The 13490-nt window shown below is 33.9% G+C and overlaps 1 protein-coding gene across 6 annotated transcripts in view; it reads left to right on the top strand.

The window, feature by feature from the left end:
- LRRC28 (leucine rich repeat containing 28) overlaps positions 1–13490 on the top strand; it is a 190309-nt gene that overhangs the window by 29864 nt on the left and 146955 nt on the right. For all 6 annotated transcript variants that reach the window (XR_003795906.1, XR_003795905.1, XR_003795908.1 and 3 more), the window contains 2 exons: positions 9368–9405; positions 10080–10217. Coding sequence is in view for 2 of the 6 variants with exons in the window: in XM_029237829.1 (XP_029093662.1) it covers positions 9368–9405; positions 10080–10217 (176 nt within the window). In the remaining 4 variants the exon portion in view is untranslated. The remainder of the gene's footprint in view (positions 1–9367; positions 9406–10079; positions 10218–13490) is intronic.

Consider the following 13490-nt stretch of genomic DNA (forward strand, 5'->3'; position numbering starts at 1 on the left):
TATAAGTTTTGACTCTCCTTCAGAATTGGCTTTTTTGTTTACTCTTGCAGTGCCTTAGGTTCATTTTGTCTGTGTGTGTTGTTCAGTGTTTTAGTTGCCAGAGGATTGGTCCAGTAGGAGTTTATTCTGCTGTACTGGAATTAGAACTTGCATTCTTTTATTTTAATCTGTTTCTGCCTTTATAACTCAAGTGGGTTTCTTGAGGTCAACATTAGTTGGTTCTTTGATTTTGACCAGTCTAACAATCTGGCTCATTTAACTGGAGTGTTTAGACTGTTTATGTTTAATATGATTACTGATATGATTGAATTTAAGTTCACCAACTTAACAGTTTGTCTTCTGTTTGTCCCAGTTGTTCTTTGTTATTTTTTCCCTCTTTACTTTTCTTCTTTTAAATTATTTTTGTGTTATTTAGGATTAAATTTTACTACCATTATTGATTTATTAACTCTACTTCATTTCAATGTTGAAAGGTTTATATTGTGTTTCTTTAACCTATTATAATCTACCTTCACATAATATACTACTTCACATTTAATATAAGAACCTTAGATCAATACTTTCAGTTCATCGCTCCTATCCTTTGTGCTACTGTCCTGTGTTTTACATGTGTGTGAGTGTTGTGAGAGAGATAGATCTATGTATGTATAAACCATGTATATATCAGTCAGGGTCCAGTTAGGAGATAGAAACCATACCCCTATTTAAGCAGGGAGAATTAATATAAAGAACTGTTAACTAGTAAAATGTTATTAACTACTAAAAAAGGTAAAAGAGGACTCCATGGTATTCATAATTAATTAGTAAGTACAAAAAAGTAGATCTGGACCAAGAGAAAGTAGACAATGAAGGAACTAAAGACTTAGGAGAGCCCCAAACCTAGGCTGAGATTAGACTTCTTCAAATAAGATGTGGCTGCCACAAAACATACAGTGCTCTGGTTGTGAAGAACCTTGCCATCTGGTTAGGCCAGAGCAGATCTGTAATATCAGCTCACTGTTGCAGGACGGTGTTGGTAATGTAGAGCTGATCTATTAGAAACAGTCTGACTGGTAGGAAGGAGGCAATTGCCTGAGAGCATGGCAGAGCTAACGCAGAAGTAGCCACAGGGTGGGAAGACAGTTGCTTGAGGCCAGCTGAAGTTCTTTATAGGAGTGCATTGTTGGATAGGGAGAGTGTGGCCTGAGGATAATAGCCTGAGGTGCCACAAAAGTGACTTCATGGTCACTTTGAGAATGTAGTTTAAGGTTGTCCAAGAGGACTACTGGGCCTTGGCTGTGTGCTGAATAAAAAATTGAAAGGGGACTGGATCCAGAAGGGAAATGCCTTCCTGCTACTCTCATCTTGCAGAGTCACTCCAGTACCCTCTTTTGATAACATTAGGCCTAACATTAGATCAGTTGGCAAAGGAGAAATTTTGACAGGGTCCAGCTCCAATATGGCATAGCAGGTAGATTTGGAGCTGAGAGACAAAATTGATAACTGGCAAAATACACTATTATAATTTTGAATTTAAGTTGTTAATTAAAGAACTTTTAAAATGAGAAAAAAAAGTCTTTAATATTAATTCCTATATTCTCTCAGATTTGGTTTGCCTGAAAAATGTCTTTATTTCCTTTTTTAAAAATTAAACTTTTTACTTTGAGATAATGGTAGTCACACGTAATCTTAAGAAATAATACGTAAACATCCTTGTGTACTCTTTGAGCTTCTGCCGGTGTTCATGTCTTGTATAACTACAGTATAAGATCACCACCAGGAAATTGACATTGCTACAATCCACTGATATTATTCAGTTTTCATCATTTTCTACCCTTTTATAATCACATTCCCCCTGTCCCCCAAACCCTGGCAACTACTACTCTGTTCTCCATCTCTATGATTTTGTCATTTTAATTTGTTATGTTATATAAATCATATAGTATATAACCTTTCAGGACTGGCTTTTTTTTTCATTGAGCATAATTTCCTTGAGAGCTATTTAAGTTGTTGCATGTACCAATAGTTCCTTTATGTTGTTGGGTTATATTTCACAGTATGGATGTAATGGAGTTTGTTCATCCACTCACTTATTGAAGGACATATTGGTTGTTTCCAGTTTTTAGCTATTATGAAATTTTAGCTGCTATGAACATTCATGTACATGTTTTTTTGTGTGTGAATAAGTTTTCATTTCTCTGCGATAAATGCTTAAGAATGTAATTGCTGAGTCACGTGGAAATTGCATGTTTCATTTTTTAAATTGAGATATAATTTACGTACCATAAAATTTTAATCATACACTTTTAAAGTGTATGGTTCAGTGGTTTTGGTATATAAACAAGGTTGAGCAACCATTATCACTGTCTAATCCAGAACATTTTCATCATCCCAAAAGAAACCCATCAATAGTCATTCCCCTCCCCCAATTCCTTGTAACTCCCTAATAGGTGTGAACTGGTATCTTGTAGTTTTCATTTGTATTTTTCTAATGACTAATGATGTCTTTTCCTGTGCTTATTGGCCATTTGTATATTTTCTTTGGGGAAATCATTCAAATCTGCTGTCCATTTAAAAATTATTATCTAAGAGTGTTTTATGTATTTGGAATACCAGACCCTTATCATATATATCAGCAGTCCCCAACCTTTTTGGCATCAAGGACTGGTTTTGGGGAAGATAATTTTTCCACGGACGGGGTGGGGGCAGGTGGTTCAGGTGGTGATGCAAGCGATGGGGAGCAGTGGGGAGCGGCAGATGAAGCTTCTCTTGCTCGCCTGTCGCTACCTCCTGCTGTGCGGCCTGGTTCCTAATAGGGCACTGACTAGTACCGCTCTGCGGCCTGGGGTTTGGGGACCCCTGATATATATGATTTGCAAATATTTTCTCCCATTCTGTGGTTTATCTTTCACTTTCTTGATAAATTTTTATTTGGTTGCTTGTGTTTTGTTGTCATGTCTGAGAAACTTTCTAATCCAATGTCATGAAGATTTATCCCTCTTTTCTTATTTGAGTTGTATAATTTTAGCTCTTACATTTAGGTCTTTGATCCATTTTGAGTTAATTTTTGCATATGATATGATGTAGAAGTCTATGTTCTGTTTTTGCATGGGATATCCAGTTATCTCACCACCATTTATTGAGAAGGCTACTCTTTTCCCCATTGAATTGTCTTGGCATGTTTGTTAAAAATCAGTTGACCATAGACACATGGGCATGTTTCTGGATTTTCACTTCTGTTCCATTGATCTGTATGTTTTATCTTTTTGCCAGTACCATGCAAACTTGATTACTCTTTGTAGTGAGTTTTGAAATTGAGAAGTATGGATCCTCCAACATTATCCTTATTTTTAAAAATTGTTTTAGCTATTCTAAATCCCTTGCATTTCCATGTGAATTTTAAGATCCACTTGTCAATTCATGCAAAAAAAAAAAAAAAAAACGCCAGATGTGATTGTTGATAACGACTACGCTGAATCTTTAGATCAGTTTGTGGATTATTGCCATCTTAACAGTATTATGTCTTCTAATTTTTGAATGTGGGATATCTTTCTATTTATTTAGGTCTTCTTTTAAAATTTGAACATTGAACATTTTTCAGTGTAAAAATGCTGAATTTCTTCTGTTAGATTTATTCTTTTTGATGCTATTGTACATAGAACTATATTCTTCTTCTTTTTTTTTTTTTTTTTCCGCGGGCCTCTCACTGTTGTGGCCTCTCCCGTTGCGGAACACAGGCTCCAGACGCGCAGACTCAGCGGCCATGGCTCACGGGCCCAGCCGCTCCACGGCATGTGGGATCTTCCCGGACTGGGGCACGAACCCGTGTCCCCTGCATTGGCAGGTGGACTCTCAACCACTGCGCCACCAGGGAAGCCCAAGAACTATATTCTTAACTTCACTTTAGAATTGTTCAGTACCTAGTATATAAAAATACAGTTGATTTTTGTATATTGATATTATATCCTCCAACCTTGTCAAATTCATTCATTAGCTCTTTTTTGTTGTTGAATTCCTTGGGGTTTTCTATATATAAGATCAAGTCATCTACCAGTAAAGAGTTGTATTTCTTCTTTTCTGATCTGTATGCCTTTTATTTCTTTTTCTTGCTTAGTTGCCCTGGCTAGAACATAGAATGTTGAATAGAAGTGATGAGACAAGACATCTTTGTGTTGTTCTTGTGCTCAGTTACCTTAGTGGTCAGCTAATGATCAAGCAGAGATTTCCTTACCTACCTGAATCTGCTAAGTCTCCCAGTCCTTGCTGAGGGTCTCTGTATATGTATTGTGGCATGCTTTCCCCTCTCATCTAGGCACTTGACAACTTTGCCTTAGACTTCACTTCTTATGTAGAACTTCAAGTCCAGCAGAGGTGAGAGCTTAGGGTCTTCTCGGGTCTTTCCTGAGCATATGTGCATGAGCTCTGGGCATGCATGTGACCTTCTAGATTTCTAGAAATATGTCAGAGTTTTTCAAAGTTCCTTTGGAAGGAACTCCCCAACGTTTTCATTTAAGGTTTTTGGTTGTCTGTTGTTTGCTCCAGCTGTTATCTAGTGCCTCAGGCACCAGCGAAGTTAAACAATTGCCTGTAATTTATCTCAATTGGGGAAAGGGTTTTTGTACTGGGCAAGCTTCTAGTCAGATCAAGTTAAAAACAGCCTTGCAAGTGGGGTCTTTCAGAGATCCATGAGACAGTCAAATGACAGTTCTCTGGAAATGAACTCCAACTTGGTTCTGCCCCTTTAGGTACTAGCCAGGCTACTGCAATTGAAGTGAAAAGCAAAGTGATTTTATAGGCTTCTGCAGAGGTGGAGAGTAGGGTATAGGACTGGGGCAAGTAAAAATACCCCAAAGTTCACAGCTTAGTCTTCTTACTGAGATTTTTGCCATTTTTCTTACATAAACCCTGCCTGTATTACTGCAAGTCTTTGGTTAATTTCCAGAGTTCTGTACATGTAGCTTCTGATAATTTTTGCCAATATTATTGTTGATTTTACAAATAAAGAGAATTTTTGGCGGTCCTTACTCTGCCACTTTTGATCTGAATTTGTAGTTTCATTAAAAACTGCCAAATAATTTCCCAGGTTGGCTGTACCATTTTACATTCTCCCCCGGCAATGTGTTGATTTTTCCAGTTTCTCCACATCTCACCTGCATTATTTTGTTGTCATTACTTTAAATTTTTGTCATTCAGATAGATGTGTGGTTTTATCTAATTATGGTTTTAATTTGTATTTCTCTAATGGCTTATAACGTTAATTTAACATCTTTTCAAGTACTTGTGATCTTTATCTTTTCTTCAGTGAAATGTCTGTTCATGTCTATTGCTCATTTTCTATTTGGATATTTTTCTTTAGTTGTAAGAGTTTTAAGAGTTCTTTACGTATTCTAGAAAACAGTCCTTGGTTGTATAGGTTGTTTACAAATATTTTCTCCCTCTGTATAACTTCTATTTTCATGTTCTTTTGTAGAGCAGAAGTTTTACATTTTGATGAGGTCCACTTTGTCAATTTTTGCTTTTATGTATCATGTTTTTAGCGTCAAATTTAAGAACTTTGTCTAGTCCTAGACCCTGAAGATTTTCTCCTGCTTTTTTTCTCTAAAAGTTGTATAGTTTTTTGCTTTACATTCATCTTCATAGTTCTGAAATGTGTATGTTTTGCCTTCTGGAATTAGAGTTCTTGGTTGTCAGTTACTTTTTTTCTTTCAACATTTTCATGGTGTTTATTGTCTTCTGGCTTGCATACTTTCTGAAGAGACATCTGCTGACATTCCTATATTTCTTCATCAGTATGTAATGTGTCTTTTTTCCTTGGGCTACTTTGAAGAATTTCTGATTCTTCTATTGGTTTTCAGGGATTTGATTTTGATGTACTTTGTTGTGGTTTTCTTTTTCTTTATCCTTGACATTCATTGAGCTTCTTGGGTTTGTGTCTTTATAGTTTGCATCAAATTTGGATTTTTTTAAACATATTTCTTTAGATATTTATTTCTATACCCCTATCTCTGGTCCCTGCTTCTGGGACTCTTACATGTTTGTTAGTTTAATATGGTCCCATAATCACTGACACACTGTTAAGTTCTATTCTTTTCAGTCTTTTTTTTTTTAATGTACTTCAGTTAGGACATATTATATTTCTCTGTCTTCAGGGTTGGTAGTATTTTCTTCTTCAGTATCTAATAAGTTGTTAATCCAACCTAGTGACATTTTCACTTAGTTTGTTGTGTATTTGATCTCTAGAAGCTCTATTTGGTTCTTCTTTATATGTTAACATTTCTCTCACAATGTTTATATTTTTCTTTGAATACCCAAATATAGTTGTTATAGTTGTTTTGTTTTAAAGTTCTTATTTGCTAATTCCATCATTTGTGTCATACTGGTTCCGTTTGTATTAACTGTTTTTTATCCTAGTTATTGGTCACATTTTCCTAATTCTTAGCACTTTTTGATTAGATGCTGGGCCTTATGAATACTTTATTGTGTCTACACTTTGTTGTCTTCCTTTTTGTGGTGCTTTGTTTTGGCCTGCAGTTATTTGCAATTTAATTTGATCCTTTCATGGCCTGTCTTTATGCTTGTTAGGACAGGTCTAGAGTAACTTCTACTAAAGGGATAGTTTAGCCCTATTACCCACACAGGACTTTTCTAGAATCTTGTTTAAATGAACCAAGTGATCAACAAGGATTTGGTACACTTGCTGCTCAGGACTTGAATGCTTTCTAGCCCTGTATGAGCTCTGTGGACTGTTCAGCTGATAGGTTTTCAGTTACTTTTTGACTGGAGTGCATTATAGAATTCAGCTAAGAGTCAAAGGATCCCTTGAAGTTTTTTTTTTCAGTAGTGCCCTCTCCTCCAGAACTGTACCCACAACTTCCAGCTGCTTCAGGTTCCCTGAACTCTGATATGTTTCTTCATAACTCAGTGAGACTTCATTCTTTGTTTGGGATCCCATTTTTGTACCACAGTGCACAATTTGCCTCCAGACATAAATCTGTGGACCTTGTGTGGCTCACCTCACTTGTTTCTTCTCTCTCAGGGAACATAGCACTAGTTGCCTCTTGTCAGTATTAGAAAATAATTGTTTCATATATTCCATCTGGTTTTCTTGTTGCTTATAGCAATTAGGTAAATCTGGTCCTTATTATTTCATCATGGCTGGAAGTATAAGTCCTGTTCCTTTAATAAAAAAAATTTTTATTTTGGAGCAGTTTTTATTTACAGAAAAGGTTGTAAAGATAGTAAGTACAGAGTTCCAGTATGCCCAGGTTTCTCCTGTTGTTAACATCTTACAATTTCATTGAACATTTGTCAAGACTAAGAAACTGACATTGCCATATTACTATTAAGTAAATATCTATATTTAATTTTATTAAAAAACTGCCAAACCATTTTCCAAAGTGGCTGTACAGTCATGCATTCCCACCAGCAGTGAATGAGAGTTCCTGCATTATTTGAGTAGAAAAATAACATGATGAAAACCAGTTACGTCAAAACACCAACATTTTAACTACTTTGAAATTACAAAAATTAAGTAGACAGAAGTGACTTAAAATTGCTAAGCCTTTGATTACAAATGACTTATGATAACAATAATAATTATAACAGTGGCATTCATGGAACTCCGTTCTAAAGGGCTTTACATTTATTAATTCATTTAATCCTCACAGCATCCCTATGTTGTTGGTGCTGTTATCCTCTACTTCTGTAGATTAAGAAAGTGAAAAGGTCAGTAATTTTCCCCTGGTCACATAGATATTAAGGTACAGGCAGTCTGGCTCCAAAACCTACTCTGATCCACTTTACCAGTGATGATTCTTCATCAGCTGCACATCAGAGCAACTTGAGTTGAGATGGCCTTGGACATCTATATTTTGAAGACCACTGGTGATTCCAATGTGTAGTCAGGATTGAGAACATTCTAAACTACCATTTACTGCTTTTCATTATAATGTAGATAAATTTATTATGTTAAAATATACTTTTTGATTTTAATGATAATAGTACTTTAGTTCATATTTTGACTTGGACATTTTAAGGTCCTTTTTTGTAGGTAGAATGGGAGTTGAGGCAAAAATTGTGTGGATTACTGAAAAATCAGTTATCTATTTTGGTGTCTAGGCACTCTGCCTTTTGTGTAATACATGCAAATGTGTGTGTATACTTATATATATATAGTCTTTCGGCATAAAGAATTTTTAGAGTAATCTGTTAAAGTAGTTAGATATTTCTTCCTAAAAGTAATGTTTAAAGAATATTGATTTTAAAATATGGAAACATTCTAAAAAAAGTAAAATATGGAATCATTCTGTATACACAAAGCAAGGAATAAAATGAATCATAGAATGGTGTAATTGTTTAAATTGTGTTAGGCCCAGCAAGTTAATACCTACACAGAATTGATTTAATACAGCATATAAAAATCTTCTTAAATTTATTAATTTTGTATCTTTCTTATTCTGTGTCATTGACATTTTAACATTTGATACTAGGCTAAAATATATAGAAGAAATATTTTAAATTCTATTTAAGATATACTATATGAAGAGTGATTATGAGGTATAATAAATAAGACAACAGGTTTGAAAATACTTTATCAAAATCTAGTTCTCTGGCCTCAAAATCAATGATCTAAATTTATTTTTTAAATTATTATTATGTGATTTTCATTGGTCACTGTTGTTTTGCTCTGAATAGTTGGCTGCCGACTATTGCATGAAGTCTCCACCAGAGAGTGCTAAAGATACTTCAGTGGGAAATGTTATTTACTTAGACTTGCCTGGACTTGTCAGCCGGGTAGCCTTTTTTTTTTTCTAAGAAAAGAATTTGATTTCTTATTTACAAAATTCCTCTTGCTGTGAAATATATTACGTACCTTGACAGTTGAATATTTCTACAGATATCATAAATGATGAGTATTTAATTGCTTCATTTTTGGTTCTCCATACTGGCTTGAAATATCTTTGATTATTTTGTGAAGTTATCCTTTAAAAACTAAAAGTTGCATTTTCCTTTACACAATAGGTGTTGACTTTTCTCTACACAATAGATGTTTTTTTGAAAACCTGAATAATTTAAAATGAACTAGAGAAACTAGTAATTTGTTTTATGAGGTTGAAAAAAATACTTTATTGTGTATGTTTTAATTTTAAAATAGCAACTAAATTAGCAAATAGTTTTAATATTTGCAATTCTAGCATACAATATTATTCTCGAAGTATTATTAATTATCCGTGATGACCATATAGTTTGTGTTACACATTTAGAGTAAGGTATGAAAGAAAATCTGGTCCCTTTATATTTGATAAATCTCTAAGTGAGCATTTTACAGAGTGATTATCTAGCAGAAGTACTGAAGGATAACAGCTGTTTTTCCCTTCTTTTCCTCTAGATATCTTCACTCAAATAACATAGTTGTGGTTCCGGAAGGTACGTGCACTTCAAGTTTTTAGTTAGGAGGTGCTATAGTTTAAATAGTAGAACAGATAGTATAGTGCTATTATAGTTTATAATAGTAGAACAGATTGTTTCTTTAAACCAATTTTGGTTGGAAAATTAGGGAATTTTAATTATAGAGCATCTTTATTAGTTTCAAAGCTTTTTTTCCTCTAATTAGTAATCCAGTTAACTGTTACAATTAAATTAAATTTAAGAAGCCTAAAATGGTTATAATGGTTAGGTAAAAATGTATTATCAGATAAACTGTCATTGGGTAAATAATAAAATGATAACTTTTACGTTTAATAAATCCAGTTAAGCATTTTGGTTAGATAAAATATCTATCTATATATATATATATCATTTCATGAATTATTTATTCAAGTAATTTTTACATTGTTTTAACATTTTTATTCATGCTATTTTTAAACTTACTTTATATCAAGGTAGAAGTGTTATCACTTCATAAAATTTAGTTTGATACTATACTCTAATAAAAATTTTTTAAAATTTTAGTTTGATATATGTTTTTACTATTATGTCAGCCCTGGAGACAGGGATATTAAGCATTAAAATATTTAAACTTGGAGTACTTGCATTAAAGTTTGGTGTTAAAACACTTGGGTCAAATTAATCATGCTTTTACCCTTCTTTTCTCTTCGAAGCCATTGGGTCCCTTGTAAAACTACAGTGTTTGGATCTTAGTGACAATGCCTTAGAAATTGTTTGCCCCGAAATTGGTCGTCTGAGAGCTTTACGTCATCTTCGGTTAGCTAATAACCAACTGCAATTCCTACCTCCAGGTAATCATAGTCTGTAGCACACGAGCTTTTTGTATATTACAAGTCTATTTTTATTAATATTTCTTACTTTGTGTCTAGGCAGTGGGCTTTAGATATATTTGTAAGTATTTGATTGTCTACTTGTTTGAAGATGACACTAAGGAATGTGGATGAAATATGACTCAGAGTCTTTTCCTTGATGCAAGTATGAGAAGGTGGCATTTATGTTTTTCAGCTACAATTACTACAGTTGTGCATTGGAATCAATGCTCCTTCAAATCACTGTCCTGGTGAAATATTTGTACCAAAAGCTCCTTCAGTTCTGAATTTCACATAGGAGAATTTATATGAACTTTGCATTTTAGTGTCCCAAAAGCAGATACATACAGTGTTTTCTCTCATTCTCTAGTGAGGTAAATGATGTACATTAACTTGGATTTAATGTGAAATCATACTAGAATTTAGTAGCAGAATTTAAGTTTGAGTCCTAGAATTGTCAGTTCTGCCTTCTGATCATCCTATTAGATTATGATGTACCTATTGATAGTACCAAAATCCTGCATTCTTCTGAGCTACCATTAAACCCTTTGACTTTCTTACAAGGTGTATTCAGAGACCTTCCTTTGTGAACCCACACATTTGCAGATTCCTCTGTCCTGTGTCATTTCGCATATTTTTTAAAAAGTGAAGTATGATTTAATAAAAAACTTGTGCTTCAGGTATTACATAAGAGTTACTCTGCATTCAAAAATGAGCAAAAAAAATACAGATGTCACTCACATTGGCTGGGATTATTTCTTCCTAGTAACTCAGGAATACCAGCTAGTCTTTTAGTGTATCCGACTGAAATGTGTGACTCAACCAAAATTACAAATTACTGCCTGTCACAGAACTTCAGGGACATGTGAAACTGTTAAAAACTATTCATGTTAAATCCATGAATGAATTTATAATTTAAAAAATACTTTCTCCAAAGTTTTTCAAGTACAGAAATTTCTAAATGAAACACAGTAGCTGATTAATTTTTAGACTTTATGTGCTGACTTTCATATATAGGTTCAATATTGTATACAAAAATGATAATTAGTATAGCAGTTGACTCTGCTTAAAAAAATATTTTTTAACCTCATATAATGAGAGTCTTCCTTTTTCCAGCTCTACTTAATACAAAAATTTTCAGTATGGTGTGGGAATATGATCTTTGAATTTTATTGTATGTAATCAGACTCAGTGGTGTTTCATCATTCTAGCTTTCATCAAGTTTATGTATTCACATACTCAGGAAATTAGATTCTCTTTCAGAGATTGTCTAGAAAATATATCAGCAAAGATAACACTTTAGATTTTCAGGGTATTTTCATATATGAAACTTACACAAGATACATTATAGAGTCAAAATGCATGGATATAATACCGAATATTTTAGATTTTCGTAGTATTTTCATATATGAAGTTTATACAAGATATGTTATAGAATCAAAATGCATAGGTATAGTACTGTATTCATAAGCCCCTTTTTCGATACATTTAAAGAACGTCTGAGTAACACAACTCTCTGTTAAAACATTGTTCTTTGTTTTCTATTTTCCTGTCTTTTCCTGTAATGTAAGAACATTTTGTGGTAAAATGTGGCCATTTCCTTCCATTATATACTCTCAGAGGTTAAGGATATATTACTAATGTCATTGACTGCCTCCTAGTAACCAGTGGAGGGTATAGGTTTCCTGACTACTTTAATATGATTTTAAATTTATATCTCACCTGTTTCATAATAAATTTGAGGCATTTACTTCTGATTTTATTTCCCTAGCTTATTTTTGTTGTTTGTGTTTGGTTTTGCTTGTTTTGAGTAAAATTGCATACAGTAATAGCTGTGTATTTTGAGTAGAAACTTTTGATTAAACTATGTATAGACTTTTTTTTTCTAGGCCATCATAAGTAGCAATGCACTAGATCTTACTAATTTTTTTAATAACTTTATGTATCTCTTTATGAGGTAATTTCAAGTGTTATGATTTGAATGGGAGAGGGGCTAGGTACACATCCCCCAAGTGTTTGACCGTCTTTGGGGACATACTATGGAAAAGTTATTTTAACTGCAGTAAAAAATGTGAGGGACTGCCATATAGTGTCCATTTGATGACAGTAGACTCCAGTTGATGTCTGATTGTTAGCCTCTTCTACCTAGTCCATGTTATTAGTATAGACTTCTTATGTGTTACATTCCTGTGAAAGACTTAATACTTTATTATGTGTATTTTTTTGTGGTTGAAAAACCGTTGAATGTAATTTCACATTCAGTATTTAAAATTTGAAAATTTAAGAGCAGTATTTGAAAAATTTTTAAGCATTTAAAATATCTAAATGGATAATAGAGAGTTTTAAAATTAGGATCTAAGAATGGATTACAGGGGCTTCATGAATGCCCTCAAATTGTATGGACAGTTTGGTGTTTGTGAGTGTGTACATATTGCTGTGAAGAAGATCCAATGTTTTTATCAGTTTCTCAAACAGATCCATGACTCATGTAGTTGATTCTCTTGGGTTGTTTGCCAATACCCATTCTTGGTATTGGGGAATGTCCCTTTTCCCCATTCTATTGGATTGCAGAGTACTGCCGTTTTTCTACCTTGTGACATTGCTTTCTCTCCAGAGTTGATTGGTCCTGGTGTAGGTACCTGACCCAAGCAGGACCATTTCTCTCCCTGGGCATTTTGAAAAGGACGGTGTGGGAGAAGGAAAGAGAACAAGAGAGAACAGCGGAGGCTGAGAAAGAAAATCAGGCTCTATTTCTCTCTGGGCTTCTATACAATACTGTATAATCTTGTGAGGTCTGGGAGTAGCCATGTGGACTGGGAAACAAGGAGAGAAAGATGAAGTAAATAACTAGAAAAAAGATGGAGGCAGAGACTTCCTAAGTTTTCTTTAATTTCCCAATCACTGATTCTGTTCTTAAGGCCCATAGACTTTGTGCTTAAGCTAACTCTAGTTGGCTTCTGTGAATTGTCAACAAAAGAGCTCCATGTAACATAGCTGCCCCAAAGGCTTAAAACAGCCTGTCTTGGGGTATAGGATTAATTGTATATTGAACTCTCCTATTTACATAACTGTTATGCTTTGAAATTGCAAAAGCTCTTGTTAATAGTAGGAAGTCCAGGGTTAGCAACAGCACGATCAGTAGTATGTCTGTGAAGTGGTTCATTCTGTCATCTGTTTTTTCCTTTTTGTAGTATGCTTTGTACCCTTTCTATTATATATATATATATATATATATATATATATATTTTTTTTTTT

This window comes from Monodon monoceros, unplaced genomic scaffold (genome assembly GCF_005190385.1).
Source record: "Monodon monoceros isolate NGI ecotype Baffin Bay Population unplaced genomic scaffold, NGI_Narwhal_1 Super_Scaffold_21, whole genome shotgun sequence".
NCBI classification, from domain to species: Eukaryota; Metazoa; Chordata; class Mammalia; order Artiodactyla; family Monodontidae; genus Monodon; species Monodon monoceros.